Raw genomic sequence first — 17,419 nt, forward strand, 5'->3', positions numbered from 1 at the left:
TACACCTTTGGGGGCAATGTTTTGAAATTATTTAATAGTACTTATTTTGAGCTAAAAATAATTTTTTTCAATTGGTCTTTATTAAAAATTAGCTGAAGGACCCGGCTTCACTCGGGTATATGTAATCTATTTCATTTAATGTTTGTGTGTGTCGTTAAAAGATATCAACACTTTCCACTATAACAGTGACATCTACAGCCCCTGCCCCCTGAACAGTGACCTCCACAGCCCCCCACCCCTTAAAACTGCCCCCCCCACAGTGCCCCGTTCCATAGAATTGGACCTCCCCAGTAGCCCACCCCCTTAACTTTGAGCCTTCCCCTTTAACAGTGAGTTTCACAGCACACCACCCCCTTGACAGTGACCTCCACAGGGGCCCTCCCCCTTAACAGTGGTCTTTACAGCAATCTGCCCCTTAAAGGGATTCTGTCACCAGGTTTCACCCCTTTAAGATAAAAATATGCTTATGTTCAGGGTGCCTTCACGATTCCTAATGTGGTCTTATAAATGTAATCTGTAGGCTCATTTTGCTAAAAAACCGCTATTACTAACCTGTCAATCAAAAAAATAAGGTGCCCAAGGGGATGTAAATGGATCCAAGCTGCCGGCCGCACCCGCCGCCGTTCGTGCCCAGCGCCGCCTTTCCCGACATCAGCGCCGCCTCGTAATCTTCTGTGACGCCTCCCGCTCTCCCTCCCTCCCTCCCCCCTCCTCCTGCTGTAACATCGCTGTGACGCCTCCCCCCTCCTCCTGCTGTAACATCGCTGTGACGCCCCACCCCCTCCTGCTGTAACATCGCTGTGACGCCTCCCGCTCTCCCCCCTCCTCCTGCTGTAACATCGCTGTGACGCCTCCCGCTCTCCCTCCCTCCTCCTGCTGTAACATCGCAATGTTACAGCAGGAGGAGGAGGGAGGGAGAGCGAGAGGCGTCACAGCGATGTTACAGCAGGAGGAGGGGGGAGGCGTCACAGCGATGTTACAGCAGGAGGAGGAGGGAGGGAGAGCGGGAGGCGTCACAGCGATGTTACAGCAGGAGGAGGGGGGAGGGAGGGAGAGCGGGAGAGCGGGAGGCGTCACAGAAGATTATGAGGTGGCGCTGGGCACGAACGGCGGCGGGTGCGGCCGGCAGCTTGGATCCATTTACATCCCCTTGGGCACCTTATTTTTTTGATTGACAGGTTAGTAATAGCGGTTGTTTAGCAAAATGAGCCTACAGATTACATTTATAAGACCACATTAGGAATCGTGAAGGCACCCTGAACATAAGCATATTTTTATCTTAAAGGGGTGAAACCTGGTGACAGAATCCCTTTAACACTGACCTCTATAGCGGAACATCCCTTTAACTGTGACCTCCACAGCAGCCTTCCCCTAGGGTGGCCAGAGGTCCAGTTTTAGGACAGACTCCCTGTCCTCCATTTGGCGCAGGGCCTGGACGGACACAAGGATGTCCTTTTGAACAGCTCACTCTCAGACAGCAGCACTGTGCTGTCTGAGTGTGAGCTGCAGGAAGAAAGTCACCCTCCCTCCCACCCCTGCAGCTGACAGAAGTTGATTTTTCATTTCATTTTTTCAACCCCTGTCGGCTGAGGAGTGGGAGTGGCATGGCATAACCAGATCGGGGCGTGGTTTAGCTGGACCTGGGGGCGGGGTTTTAAGCTTGTCTCTTGAGGGTGGACATATTGTGGCAGGGGCGTGTCTGGGCTCCTTCCTGCAAGAGTGACGCCCCTCTGGGCACCTTACTGACTCATTTGCATACCAAATAAACTGTAATTTCAGAGGATAAAATATCTATTGCTGGAACAAAGGCACATCTTGAAATAAGGTACTAAGTGCTATTAGGCCATGGCTTTACTTCAATAGTGATTATCCTGGTGACAGATTTCCTGTAAAGCTGACCTACAGCAGTGAAGAAAAATTGTTGTTTTGGAAACCTGGAGTAAAACTGTGTATATGTGGAGGCTAACGGCCTGCAAGCTTCTATTGGCTGATAAGGGTCATGTGACCAAGCTTCTATTGGCTAATGCATTTTTTTGGGAATATCTCAGGAACGGTACGTCCTAGAGAGCTGAGACCTGGTCTAAAACCTTCCCGGACACTTTATGTACCTGTGTGCCAAATTTCGTGATTGTAAATGTGACGGTGCAGAATCCTTTAGCGGACATACATACAGACACTCTGCTTTCTATATTAGATATGGAAACCTTTTTGTGTACAGAACTGACATGCTCTACTAGCTGCCGGTGGATTTTTTGGGCTTTACCGTCTAGGGAGCAGACGGGTTCCTTATCTCTGCTCTCTCACACTATACACACTCGTTGTCACGGCTGTTTAAGGGTAACAAGAGTATACACAGTAAAAAGAGCTACTGACCGGACCCAAACTAGGGAAGAGAAAGGGTGACCCCTGTCAGACCCTCAACACTCTCCCTATGCTGCTAAAGCACATGCCCGGATCCAAATGGTGGAACGAGGCATGCCCGCGTACCTTAGACTGATGAGCCCTGTAACCCCTACAATAGTGGAAGGGGCACAGCCTCCGATGCCCTGCACAGAATAAGGAGGGAACCGGGGCCACCTCAGATCCAGTCAGGAAATCACCAGGTACATAACAAAGTCTGCACACTTAGCTGATGGAGCTGCAGCCGTAGAGAAGACGGATCCAAGGACCGCTGGCAATATCCGGAGTGCTTGCAGCAGCAGAACACAGGTCCAGAGAACTAGTAGCTAAAGGAGTGAAGATACTCAAGGCAGAGCTACAACTGAAAGGAGAAATATAATCCACGCCCTGCAATAGGAGGAGGGGTGATTTAAAGGCAGAGAAATCAAACGCAGGAGAGACAGCTGAGAGTAAGACCTCATCACAGGGGCGGAGAAACAGAACAGTGAGAAAACCTCCAACCCTAAGTGACATCATCACAGGGGTGGAGACACAGAGCTTTGAGAACGTCTCAAAGCTCTGGTAGTGACAGTACCCCCCCTTCTACGGGTGGACTCCGGACACCCAGGACCCACCTTCCCAGGATGAGCCCTATGAAATGCCCTGATAAGGCGAGTGGCTTTAATGTCCGACATCGGAACCCACATCCTCTCCTCAGGACCATAACCCTTCCAATGAACGAGGTACTGAAGAGAACCGCGGACAATGCGAGAGTCCACAATTCTGGAAACCTCAAACTCCAGATTGCCATCAACCAAAATCGGAGGAGGAGGCAAAGAGGAGGGTACCGTGGGCTGGACATATGGTTTTAAGAGAGATCTGTGAAAAACATTATGTATCTTCCAAACCCGTGGAAGATCAAGGCGGAAGGCAACAGGATTGATGACTGACAAAATTTTATAAGGCCCAATAAACTTGGGGCCCAATTTCCAGGAGGGAACCTTCAGTTTAATATTTCTTGTAGACAACCACACCAGATCACCCACATTCAGGTCCGGACCAGGCACACGTCTCTTATCAGCCACACGCTTATACTTCTCACTCATCTTTCTGAGATTACTCTGAATCTTTTGCCAAATGGTAGACAAAGACGAGGAAAATCTCTCCTCCTCAGGTAAACCAGAAAGAGCCCCTCCCGAGAATGTCCCAAACTGCGGATGGAACCCATATGCACCAAAAAATGGTGACTTATCAGAAGATTCCTGACGACGGTTGTTCAAAGCAAACTCAGCAAGAGGGAGAAATGAACACCAATCCTCCTGGTTCTCTGCCACAAAACAGCGCAAATATGTCTCCAGATTCTGATTGAGGCGCTCAGTCTGACCATTCGACTGCGGGTGAAAAGCAGAAGAGAAGGACAGCCGAACCCCCAGGCGAGAACAGAAAGCCTTCCAGAACCTGGACACAAACTGCGTGCCTCTATCGGAAACAATCTCAGAGGGAATGCCGTGCAATTTAACAATATGATCGACAAAAGCTTGCGCCAACGTTTTAGCATTGGGTAAACCAGGGAAAGGAACGAAATGAGCCATCTTGCTAAAACGGTCCACGACCACCAGGATCACCGACTTCCCCGAGGAACGAGGAAGATCCGTGATAAAGTCCATGGACAGGTGTGTCCAAGGACGGGAAGGTATGGGTAACGGGAGAAGGGAACCTGAAGGTCGTGAACGAGGGACCTTAGCGCGAGCGCACGTCTCACAAGCCGCCACAAAACCCTCCACAGACTTACGAAGAGCCGGCCACCAAAATCTCCGAGCAATGAGATCTACCGTGGCTCTACTCCCGGGGTGACCAGCAAGAACTGTATCATGATGTTCCTTAAAGAGTTTGTGACGTAGCTCAGGAGGCACGAACAACTTCCCGGAGGGACAACGGGCAGGTGCCTCAGACTGGGCAGCCTGGACCTCGGCCTCCAAATCGGAATATAGAGCAGAAACAACTACCCCCTCCGCCAAAATGGGACCCGGGTCCTCGGAGTTTCCTCCTCCCGGAAAACAGCGAGAGAGAGCATCAGCCTTCACATTCTTGATCCCAGGGCGGAAAGTAACAACAAAATTAAATCTGGAGAAGAACAGAGACCATCTGGCCTGTCTCGGATTCATACGCCTGGCCGACTCCAGGTACGCCAGATTCTTATGGTCGGTAAAAACGGTGATAGGGTGCCTGGCCCCCTCCAACCAATGGCGCCATTCCTCGAAAGCCAACTTGATGGCCAACAACTCCCTATCTCCCACATCATAGTTTCTCTCTGCCGGGGAGAGTTTTCTAGAGAAAAAGGCACAAGGTCGCCATTTGGCAGGAGAGGGGCCCTGGGACAAAACTGCACCCACACCCACCTCGGAAGCATCCACCTCAACAATAAAAGGTAAGGAAACATCGGGATGCAGCAAGATGGGAGCAGACGCAAAACTCTCTTTAATCTTAGAAAAGGCTGCAAGCGCCTCCTCCGACCAAGAGGAAAAATCCGTCCCCTTTTTTGTCATGTCAGTAAGGGGTTTGACAATAGAGGAATAATTCAAAATGAACTTTCTGTAGTAGTTAGCAAAACCCAGAAAGCGCATCAATGCCTTCTGATTTTCAGGAAGCTCCCACTCCAGCACAGCACGGACCTTCTCCGGATCCATGCGAAAACCAGAAGCAGAGAGGAGAAAACCCAGAAATTGAATCTCTGATACCATAAAAAGACATTTCTCCAGCTTGGCATACAGTTTATTTTCCCGCAGTATCTGCAGGACCTGAAAAAGATGATCCTGATGAGTCTGAACATCAGGGGAAAAAATCAAAATATCATCAAGATACACCAATACAAATTTCCCCATTAAATGATAGAAAATACTATTAACAAAATGCTGAAAGACGGCCGGAGCATTCATCAGGCCGAAAGGCATAACGAGATTCTCGAAATGCCCGTTAGGGGTATTAAAGGCTGTTTTCCATTCATCCCCCTCTCTGACCCTGACCAGGTTGTACGCGCCTCTCAGATCCAATTTGGAAAACACCTTGGCCCCAACAATTTGGTTGAAGAGGTCCGGGATCAGAGGAAGGGGATAGGGATCGCGAATCGTGATACGGTTCAGCTCCCTAAAATCTAAGCAAGGTCTCAGAGAGCCATCTTTTTTTTTAACAAAAAAAAAACCCGCGGCAACAGGCGACTTTGAGGGACGAATATGCCCCTTCTCGAGACTCTCAGAGATATAGGTTCGCATTGCGAGTCTCTCCGGTTGTGAGAGATTGTAGAGGCGTGCCTTTGGCAGCTTGGCGCCGGGAATGAGGTTAATGGGACAGTCAAACTCCCGGTGAGGAGGTAGCTCCTGAACACCGCTCTCGGAAAACACATCCGAGAAATCAGAGAGAAATGATGGCAGAGTTTTAGTAGACACCTCAGCAAGAGTGGCTGTGAGACAATTCTCTCTACAAAAGTCACTCCACTCATTTATTTGCCTTCCTTGCCAATCAATAGTGGGGTTATGTCTAGTGAGCCAGGGTAGCCCCAAAACTAGAGGAGAAGGCAATCCGTTAAGGACAAAACAAGATATCTCCTCCACATGAGTGTCACCTACAGCTAGCCGGATATTGTGAACAATGCCTTTCAGAGATCTCTGCGAGAGTGGGGCAGAGTCAATAGCAAAAACAGGTATATCCTTTTCTAATGTACAAACCTGAAACCCATGCAAAGCTACAAATTGAGTGTCAATAAGATTGACGGCCGCTCCACTATCGACAAAAATCTCACAAGGAATGACCTTGCTCTCTAGCGCCACCCTGGCAGACAGGAGAAAACGGGAACTGCAGGACAGAGGAAAAGCATCAATTCCCACATCAACTTTGCCCAAAGTAGCAGATGAAGCAGAACTTGATGATCTACCTCTTGAGGTTTTTCTCTTATTATCGCTCTTAGTACAGTTCAGGAATCTCCTAGACGGACAAACATTTGCCAAATGACCTATGCCCCCACAACAAAAACACACCATATTCTGAGGACTAAATCCTCTTTTATCAGGGGCAAGTCGGCCTAGCTGCATGGGCTCCTCCTCAGAGGGGAGCGAGACAGGATGAGACCCCTGCATACTGAATGAGTCCGCACCATTGCCCCTAGACTGACAATGGCTGGACGGAGAGGTCTTGTTTCTTTCCCTTAGACGCCTGTCAAGGCGTACCGCCAATGACATGGCAGACTCTAAGGATGTTGGTCTCTCATGGAAAGCAAAGGCATCTTTCAAACCCTCTGAGAGACCATGACAGAACTGACTTCGGAGTGCAGCATCATTCCAGCCTGAATCAGCTGCCCATCTCCGAAATTCAGAACAATAAAGCTCCGCAGACAGTTTGTTCTGGCATAGAACACGTAAGTTCGATTCTGCCAGAGCAACACGATCCGGGTCATCATATATCTGCCCCAGGGCCACAAAAAACCTCTCCACGGATCGCAGGGAAGGATCCCCTGATGGCAGCGAAAAAGCCCAAGTCTGAGCATTACCCCTGAGCAGGGAGATGACAATCCTCACCCTCTGTTCCTCATTACCAGAGGAGTGGGGACACAAACAAAAATGGAGTTTACATGCCTCTCTGAAGCGAACAAAATTCTCACTGCCCCCGGAGAACGTTTCCGGAAGTGAGACCTTTGGCTCGCAACAGACTCCATGAGCCGGAGCAGAGCCCAATGCTTGTAGCTGAGTCAGAGATTGACGGAGATCCGCTACTTCCAAAGAAAGACCCTGCATGCGGTCAACCAGGTCAGAAAGCGGATCCATGTCAACAAGGACGGTTTTGGTGGATTATAATGTCACGGCTGTTTAAGGGTAACAAGAGTAAACACAGTAAAAAGAGCTACTGACCGGACCCAAACTAGGGAAGAGAAAGGGTGACCCCTGTCAGACCCTCAACACTCTCCCTATGCTGCTAAAGCACATGCCCGGATCCAAATGGTGGAACGAGGCATGCCCGCGTACCTTAGACTGATGAGCCCTGTAACCCCTACAATAGTGGAAGGGGCACGGCCTCCGATGCCCTGCACAGAATAAGGAGGGAACCGGGGCCACCTCAGATCCAGTCAGGAAATCACCAGGTACATAACAAAGTCTGCACACTTAGCTGATGGAGCTGCAGCCGTAGAGAAGACGGATCCAAGGACCGCTGGCAATATCCGGAGTGCTTGCAGCAGCAGAACACAGGTCCAGAGAACTAGTAGCTAAAGGAGTGAAGATACTCAAGGCAGAGCTACAACTGAAAGGAGAAATATAATCCACGCCCTGCAATAGGAGGAGGGGTGATTTAAAGGCAGAGAAATCAAACGCAGGAGAGACAGCTGAGAGTAAGACCTCATCACAGGGGCGGAGAAACAGAACAGTGAGAAAACCTCCAACCCTAAGTGACATCATCACAGGGGTGGAGACACAGAGCTTTGAGAACGTCTCAAAGCTCTGGTAGTGACACTCGTTAAAGCTCAATATTTATCTTACTGATAAGAATGTGGCTTAAATAAGTGTTTATGACCTTTTATTAGTTCCTGCCCCTTGCCTAGGGACCTAGAACATTTTCTCTGTAGTGAGAATGCACTTGACATGGAACATCTCCTGGGTGATTGCTACATGTGTGAAAGGCCAATTCGAGTAAATCTCTGGACCTGATAATCCGGAAATATTCCGGAGTATGGGTGTGAAAGCAGCTATAATACATCTCACCTAGTGTACGCAGTATACACAGTATGCATAGGTTTAATGGTTATAATCGTTATAACCTTTTTAATCCAGTAATTTGTGTACCTAATTTTAGTCAAATCTATCAGCTCATACACAATGCCTGAGCAAATGACTTCCTTCCTCTCTTACTCCAATCTGTGGCTACTATTCAGAAAAATACATGTTTTAATACAGATGCTAATTAAGTCTTCCGAGCACTGAGGGTGGGGTCGAGACACTCGGTGCATCTCAGCTTTTCTACTATGCTTTGTTGGCTACTACCCCATCAAGTTTATTGAAAAGGTCAGGTGACACGATGATTCAGACTCCTGGACATGTCAATTAACTTGAAGGGGAAAGGCCAGGAAAGGAGAGAGTTGGGATGCACCGAGTGTTCCCACCCTCAGTACACCAAAGGCCTAGTCAGCATATAGATTAAAACCCGTTTTCCTCTGAACTGCAGCAATGGACTAGGGTGAGAGCATGTAACTTGCTGAAGCACTTGGGACCCAAGCTCCCCGTAACAGCTGATTGGCGGGAGTACTGTGACCGTGAAGTGATAACGATGATCTATCCTGAGGATAGGAAAAAAGGAGGGAGGACAGCACGCCTAGTTTAGTGAATGATGGGTGCACGTCTCCAGGGAAGTGGTAAGGTTCCCCACATTGATCAAATGATCCGCAAAATAGAAAAAAAAAAGGGATGGAGACAGCACGTCCTGAAGTGAAGATTTATTTCAGATGCAATGTTTCGGCTTAGAGCCTTTTTCTGAGGATAGGTCATCATAATTTTTTACCTGGATAATTACTTTAAATAATACTTGTCTCACAAAAAAAAAGCTCTCATACTGTAACATTGTGTAACATTGTGAAAAAGCATGAAGGATAAAATAGGTTGCATCCTTAAAGGGTTAAACATCATTTGTCTATACTATTCACAATTTTCATACCTTGAGAAGTTTGATTAATCTCTCGGTCCTCGTCATGTTCCTGAGATTCATAGGATTCCACCCTTTTAGCTTCTCTTCCTCCTTCAGTCTCAATTTTACGAGGCTCCACTTGATCTGCATCAACAATCTGAAGGGTATCAGCTATAACATCGGCCAGTTCATCCAGCTCTTTCGGGTTGAGATGATCAAAGTTAAATTTATGCTTGCCAAGCTCCTTCACAACGTTCTGGATAAATGTTTCTGAGTGAAAGAGAGGGAACACATGAGATTACTTCAAGAGCATCTGTCATCAAAATGCTGGCTTTCTAGGTCTATGGATCAATAATTTCAGAACAATCTAGGCAGATTTTGTACTACATGGGACTCTGTTTATTTAGTTAATTGATGATGGTTAGTAAAATGGAGCAAAAAATACGGTAGATAGATAGATTTTATTAGATCGATATCTAATGGATAACAATACTCCAAAAGGTCAAGGATAACATGAACATTTATTTTATTACCCTTGTTCAAATAGTGACATTCAGCCTTCTAAATGGCTTCTTCAATCCGTTGAAAGGGTTAAACATTGATATTTGAGTGTGGGTGTAAAAAGTGTCACATCTTATTCCTAACTTTTATGAATGCTTTAATTCCTTGGATTTTCACTATTGAAGAAGATCTCTTAGTATTAATTCACTTATAACCCTCCTCATATTCCTACCTAGTGCTGCTTTCCTTTTGGATTTTCAATAGACAGAGGTACAGTAGATAGATAAACAGAAGAATTTGGTTGCATCATCTGAAAATTACATTATCTAGCAAAAAACAAAAGCACTATATACATGATCATCAAAACAAAGCTATTATAGATATGAAGGACCAGAACCATAAAAAATAGAGTAAATTATTCCATGTAAGACTAAAGTTTCTTTTCTATTAAAAGTTGCCCAGTGTACTATAAGTTAAAAATGGCTGAAATTAAACATATATTACCATCCATCGCACTCAACGGGTCCTTTGGGTCTTCCTGGTGAGAAGTGTATTTATAAATCAGTGCTCCAAGAGTTGGCCTTGACAAGACTCGAGCTCTTTGTCTTGGAAGAAAAGATTTTATCCGATAACCATCCTCTTCATCATCTTTAGGAAACCCTCCATCAAGTTTACCAAGTTGTGGTGTACGGTGTTTATTGGAATATAACGAAGTAAATGACGCCTTTCCATTCACATTTCTGTTATCAGGATTTTGAGACACTGCTTTTTGTGCTTTTTGAGCCTTTTGTGCCAAGTAGGTTTTTAAAGCTGCCAGTAAAGTCTTTTTTTCAAGTTCGCGTTCTGACTCTTGTGGAGGTTTCTCAACTAGAGGTTTAGGTAGGACATTTGAAGGTATCTCAAATTTTTGAGCTGGAGCAAATAAAAGGCTAGATGTTCCTTTGGGATTCTGAAACAACCAGTTAATAAAGTTTAATGTTCTCAAGTGGAAAACAAGCAACGAAAAGAAAACATTAAGTGTGAAATAATTGTCATCATTCCTATCACAGGCAAATAATGGTGGCAAATTCTCAATTATGTAACATAAATAAAGCGGCAGAAATAAATAAAAGCCAATTGGTGTGGCTGCAAATAATCTTTAATTAACAACTTTGCTCCTGGATCCCTAAAGAAAAATTGTTTATTTATAAGAAACTTGATTTCCTAAGAGTAGAATAAAATTATAAATGATACCTCAGAAATGAAGGAACTTTTTTTAATTTTTTATTAAATTTCTAAAAATCTCATTTTATATAGGAGCAGCCTTCTTGTAGTTGGATGGATCTATTCTAACCAGTGCAATACCATGGATATATCTCTACAAACAGGATAGCGTTAGATGACAATTGCTATTTGAAGAGGATCAGTCATCATTAGTCCAGGCATAATGCCTGGTAGGGTTGATCCTGGTGAGTGCAACTACCCGTCTGGATATATTTTTCAGAAAAATGTTTACATTACTATTCTCATGAGGTGCCTGGAGCAATAAGGGGTGGGCCAAATGCTTCTGATTAGAGTTGAGCGAACACCTGGATGTTCGGGTTCGAGAAGTTCGGCCGAACTTCCCGGAAATGTTCGGGTTCGGGATCCGAACCCGATCCGAACTTCGTCCCGAACCCGAACCCCATTGAAGTCAATGGGGACCCGAACTTTTCGGCACTAAAACTGCTGTAAAACAGCCCAGGAAAGGGCTAGAGGGCTGCAAAAGGCAGCAACATGTAGGTAAATCCCCTGCAAACAAATGTGGATAGGGAAATGAATTAAAATAAAAATTAAATAAATAAAAATTAACCAAAATCAATTGGAGAGAGGTCCCATAGCAGAGAATCTGGCTTCCCGTCACCCACCACTGGAACAGTCCATTCTCAGATATTTAGGCCCCGGAACCCAGGCAGAGGAGAAAGGTCCCGTAACAGAGAATCTGGCTTCATGTCAGCAGAGAATTAGTCTGCATGTCATAGCAGAGAATGAGGCTTCACGTCAGCCACCACTGCAACAGTCCATTGGCATATATTTAGGCCCAGCACACAGGCAGAGGAGAGAGGTCCCGTAACAGACAATCTGGCTTCATGTCAGCAGAGAATCAGTCTTCATGTCATAGCAGAGAATGAGGCTTCACGTCAGCCACCACTGCAACAGTCCATTGTCATATATTTAGGCCCAGCACACACACAGGCAGAGGAGAGAGGTCCCGTAACAGAGAATCTGTCTTCATGTCAGCAGAGAATTAGTCTGCATGTCATAGCAGAGAATCAGGCTTCACGTCACCCACCACTGCAACAGTCCATTGGCATATATTTAGGCCCAGCACACAGGCAGAGGAGAGAGGTCCCGTAACAGACAATCTGGCTTCATGTCAGCAGAGAATTAGTCTGCATGTCATAGCAGAGAATGAGGCTTCACGTCAGCCACCACTGCAACAGTCCATTGGCATATATTTAGGCCCAGCACACAGGCAGAGGAGAGAGGTCCCGTAACAGACAATCTGGCTTCATGTCAGCAGAGAATCAGTCTGCATGTCATAGCAGAGAATCAGGCTTCACGTCACCCACCACTGTAAGAGTCAATTTTCATAAATTTAGGCCCAGCACCCAGGCAGAGGAGAGAGGTCCCGTAACAGACAATCTGGCTTCATGTCAGCAGAGAATCAGTCTGCATGTCATAGCAGAGAATCAGTCTGCATGTCATAGCAGAGAATCAGGCTTCACGTCACCCACCACTGTAACAGTCCATTTTCATAAATTTGGGTGGGAGATAATGGGTGGGAGATAATGTGAACGTGCTGGATCCACTGTCGGCCACCCAATTGACTAATGCCTGTACCTGCTCAGGCCTTACCATCCTTAGAACGGCATTGGGCCCCACCATATATTGCTGTAAATTATGGCGGCTACTGGGACCTGAGGTAGTTGGTACACTAGGACGTGTGGCTGTGGCAGAACGGCCACGTCCTCTCCCAGCACCAGAGGGTCCACCAACACCACCACGACCATGTCCGCGTCCCTTACTAGATGTTTTCCTCATTGTTATCGTTCACCACAACAACAAAAATATTATTTGGCCCAATGTATTGTATTCAAATTCAGCTGGATATAAATTTGAGGCCTAGTATTTAGGCGCTGGGTGACAGGTATGGGTTTAGTGACAGAATTAGACTTGGAAATGCACAGTAGCGGGTGTGTGAAGTTATTCTGAATGACCCTATGTGCACCTTGAATATTATATACCCTTTTAGGGATAGATTTCAAATAGCTCTGATATAGCAGAAACCACTAAATTATGAAATTGCTAAATTGGGAATTGTATTTCAACCCAGAACAAAAAATGTGCTTTGACGGACACTAAATAACTTTCCCAGCCACAACAGGACAGCGGTAACGAGAGATTTAGCGGGATATAAATTTGAGGCCTAGTATTTAGGCGCTGGGTGACCGGCATGGATTTAGTGACAGAATTAGACTGGGATATGCACAGTAGCGTGTGTGTGTGAAGTTATTCTGAATGACCCTATGTGCACCTTGAATATTATATACCCTTTTAGGGATAGATTTCAAATAGCTCTGATATAGCAGAAACCACTAAATTATGAAATTGCTAAATTGGGAATTGTATTTCAACCCAGAACAAAAAATGTGCTTTGACGGACACTAAATAACTTTCCCAGCCACAACAGGACAGCGGTAACGAGAGATTTAGCGGGATATAAATTTGAGGCCTAGTATTTAGGCGCTGGGTGACCGGTATGGATTTAGTGACAGAATTAGACTGGGATATGCACAGTAGCGTGTGTGTGTGAAGTTATTCTGAATGACCCTATGTGCACCTTGAATATTATATACCCTTTTAGGGATAGATTTCAAATAGCTCTGATATAGCAGAAACCACTAAATTATGAAATTGCTAAATTGGGAATTGTATTTCAACCCAGAACAAAAAATGTGCTTTGACGGACACTAAAAACCTTTCCCAGCCACAACAGGACAGCGGTAACGAGAGATTTAGCGGGATATAAATTTGAGGCCTAGTATTTAGGCGCTGGGTGACCGGTATGGATTTAGTGACAGAATTAGACTGGGATATGGCCAAAAAATAACCACACTATTGCTGGTTAAATGCACTTGGTGACGGGCGCAGCTTGCCCCTGATGTAGTATATGGCCAAAAAATGAACAGACTATTGCTGGTTAAATGCACTTGGTGTCACAGCTTGACCAACCACACTACTGAGGGTTAAATGCACTTGGTGACGGACGCAGCTTGCCCCTGATGTAGTATATGGCCAAAAAATGAACAGACTATTGCTGGTTAAATGCACTTGGTGACGGGCGCAGCTTGCCCCTGATTTAGTATATGGCCAAAAAATGAACAGACTATTGCTGGTTAAATGCACTTGGTGTGATAGCTTGACCAACCACACTACTGAGGGTTAAATGCACTTGGTGACAGGCGCAGCTTGCCCCTGATGTAGTATATGGCCAAAAAATAAACAGACTATTGCTGGTTAAATGCACTTGGTGTGACAGCTTCACCCTGATGTAGGCTTTAGCCAAAAAACAACCACACCATTGAGGGTTAAATGCACTTGGTCGCAGCTTGTGCTGGCGCACCACAAGACACAAAATGGCCGCCGATCACCCCAGAAAAATGTGACTGACAAACGGTCTGGGCAGCCTAAAAACAGTGAGCAATTGAGGATCAGCAGCTCAATGATCCACAGCTGCAGATCGATCAGTTAATCAAGTCCTTTGGAGGAGTTAATCTGCCTAATCTCGCCCTACTGTCGCAGCCGCAACCTCTCCCTACGCTAATCAGAGCAGAGTGACGGGCGGCGCTATGTGACTCCAGCTTAAATAGAGGCTGGGTCACATGGTGCTCTGGCCAATCACAGCCATGCCAATAGTAGGCATGGCTGTGATGGCCTCTTGGGGCAAGTAGTATGACGCTTGTTGATTGGCTGCTTTGCAGCCTTTCAAAAAGCGCCAAGAAAGCGTCACAAAAGCGCCAAGAAAGCGACGAACACCGAACCCGAACCCGGACTTTTACGAAAATGTCCGGGTTCGGGTCCGTGTCACGGACACCCCAAAATTCGGTACGAACCCGAACTACACAGTTCGAGTTCGCTCATCCCTACTTCTGATCACTGCTTCACTTCCTCCTCTCTACCACTGATTGACAGTGCCAGGCATCCTAACTGTTCTGATGCCTGGCCCTGAAATCTTGTGAGTGCACTGTCGAGAGTACTACAGGCACATGCGCAGCTGATCTTGTTCAGCTTTCCCCACTCCGAGATCCAAACTATGCATGCACCAATTGTATTATCGCCACAAGATTTTAGGGCCAGGCATCCGAACAATAAGGATGCCTAGCCCAGTCATTCAATCGAGGAGAGGGAGTGTTAATGGGGGAGAGAAGGAAGTGAAGGGGGTAGGCCTGATCCTCGGTGAAACAAGCACCTTGAAATAATAAATTATGAATTTCTCTGCAAAGGAACATACAATTGCAGTAACAGAGGTGTCACTACAGGGAGTGCAGAATTATTAGGCAAGTTGTATTTTTGAGGATTAATTTTATTATTGAACAACAACCATGTTCTCAATGAACCCAAAAAACTCATTAATATCAAAGCTGAATATTTTTGGAAGTAGTTTTTAGTTTGTTTTTAGTTTTAGCTATTTTAGGGGGATATCTGTGTGTGCAGGTGACTATTACTGTACATAATTATTAGGCAACTTAACAAAAAACAAATATATACCCATTTCAATTATTTATTTTTACCAGTGAAACCAATATAACATCTCAACATTCACAAATATACATTTCTGACATTCAAAAACAAAACAAAAACAAATCAGTGACCAATATAGCCACCTTTCTTTGCAAGGACACTCAAAAGCCTTCCATCCATGGATTCTGTCAGTGTTTTGATCTGTTCACCATCAACATTGCGTGCAGCAGCAACCACAGCCTCCCAGACACTGTTCAGAGAGGTGTACTGTTTTCCCTCCTTGTAAATCTCACATTTGATGATGGACCACAGGTTCTCAATGGGGTTCAGATCAGGTGAACAAGGAGGCCAGGTCATTAGATTTTCTTCTTTTATACCCTTTCTTGCCAGCCACGTTGTGGAGTACTTGGACGCGTGTGATGGAGCATTGTCCTGCATGAAAATCATGTTTTTCTTACCTTGCAGACTTCTTCCTGTACCACTGCTTGAAGAAGGTGTCTTCCAGAAACTGGCAGTAGGACTGGGAGTTGAGCTTGACTCCATCCTCAACCCAAAAAGGCCCCACAAGCTCATCTTTGATGATACCAGCCCAAACCAGTACTCCACCTCCACCTTGCTGGCGTCTGAGTCGGACTGGAGCTCTCTGCCCTTTACCAATCCAGCCATCTGGCCCATCAAGACTCACTCTCATTTCATCAGTCCATAAAACCTTAGAAAAATCAGTCTTGAGATATTTCTTGGCCCAGTCTTGACGTTTCAGCTTGTGTGTCTTGTTCAGTGGTGGTCGTCTTTCAGCCTTTCTTACCTTGGCCATGTCTCTGAGTATTGCACACCTTGTGCTTTTGGGCACTCCAGTGATGTTGCAGCTCTGAAATATGGCCAAACTGGTGGCAAGTGGCATCTTGGCAGCTGCACGCTTGACTTTTCTCAGTTCATGGGCAGTTATTTTGCGCCTTGGTTTTTCCACACGCTTCTTGCGACCCTGTTGACTATTTTGAATGAAACGCTTGATTGTTCGATGATCACGCTTCAGAAGCTTTGCAATTTTAAGAGTGCTGCATCCCTCTGCAAGATATCTCACTATTTTTGACTTTTCTGAGCCTGTCAAGTCCTTCTTTTGACCCATTTTGCCAAAGGAAAGGAAGTTGCCTAATAATTATGCACACCTGATATAGGGTGTTGATGTCATTAGACCACACCCCTTCTCATTACAGAGATGCACATCACCTAATATGCTTAATTGGTAGTAGGCTTTCGAGCCTATACAGCTTGGAGTAAGACAACATGCATAAAGAGGATGATGTGGTCAAAATACTCATTTGCCTAATAATTCTGCACGTAGTGTACACTCACCATGATTAGGCCTACTAGGCAGCATGCCTGGTTTTAATAGGGCTGATCCACGTGTCAGATGTGCAGATTTAAGTAACAGTGCAGACAAAACTTTTCGTATATGGACCATGTACTTCTTCAGGCCACTATATAAAACAATGGGTGTAATGTTGCATTTTAAAGCGGTTGCCACACAAAAATATTGTACTGTTTCCAAACCAGCATCCTGGATCTGAATCCTTTTTAAAGTGCGTGTAATTAATTATTGCAAACAATCTTTGCATTCTTGATAAATTCTATAATTTTTTTGAAGATTTTTGGAAAGCACATATATAAAATATAGAAGTGTTATCGGTATGGATCACTGACGTGAAAAGACATGTATTAGTTATCATTTCATAGTATCCGACTTGCCCTTCAAAACATTTTCACTGTTTTACCAAGCAGTGTTACTGTTCAGAACAGATCAATAATTTATAAAGGGTAAAAAGACAGCGGTGTTCTAACGAGAGCTCAGAAGGAGGACAGATTGACATAAGCCAACAAGCCGTCACACATTGAGTATTTTTTCACTTCATTCATTCTTTTACTTTATTTTGAAGACTGCCCTCTGAAAGGTCAGATCAAGAAAAAAAATCTTTTTTTCCTGTCGTATTAATTTTAGTTTTATTAATGTATGAACAAATGCAATCTGCACCCGTCTAAGAAATGTACTCTTTTTTGATGAAGCATATAAAATACAAAACTGATCCAGGTTAATGTGGATGAAGTAATATAGGAAACT

General features: G+C 45.2%; 1 protein-coding gene across 1 annotated transcript in view; it reads right to left on the reverse strand.

Annotated features, from left to right (window-relative positions):
• Nucleotides 1-17,419, reverse strand: part of PTPRN2 (protein tyrosine phosphatase receptor type N2) — a 1,552,619-nt gene that overhangs the window by 737,096 nt on the left and 798,104 nt on the right. The window contains exons 6-7 of the mRNA XM_044294005.1: nucleotides 10,045-10,489; nucleotides 9,070-9,309 (exon numbers count right to left, since the gene is read on the reverse strand). Coding sequence (XP_044149940.1) covers nucleotides 9,070-9,309; nucleotides 10,045-10,489 — 685 coding nt within the window. The remainder of the gene's footprint in view (nucleotides 1-9,069; nucleotides 9,310-10,044; nucleotides 10,490-17,419) is intronic.

The sequence above is a fragment of the Bufo gargarizans genome, chromosome 5 (assembly GCF_014858855.1).
Source record: "Bufo gargarizans isolate SCDJY-AF-19 chromosome 5, ASM1485885v1, whole genome shotgun sequence".
Classification (NCBI taxonomy): domain Eukaryota; kingdom Metazoa; phylum Chordata; class Amphibia; order Anura; family Bufonidae; genus Bufo; species Bufo gargarizans.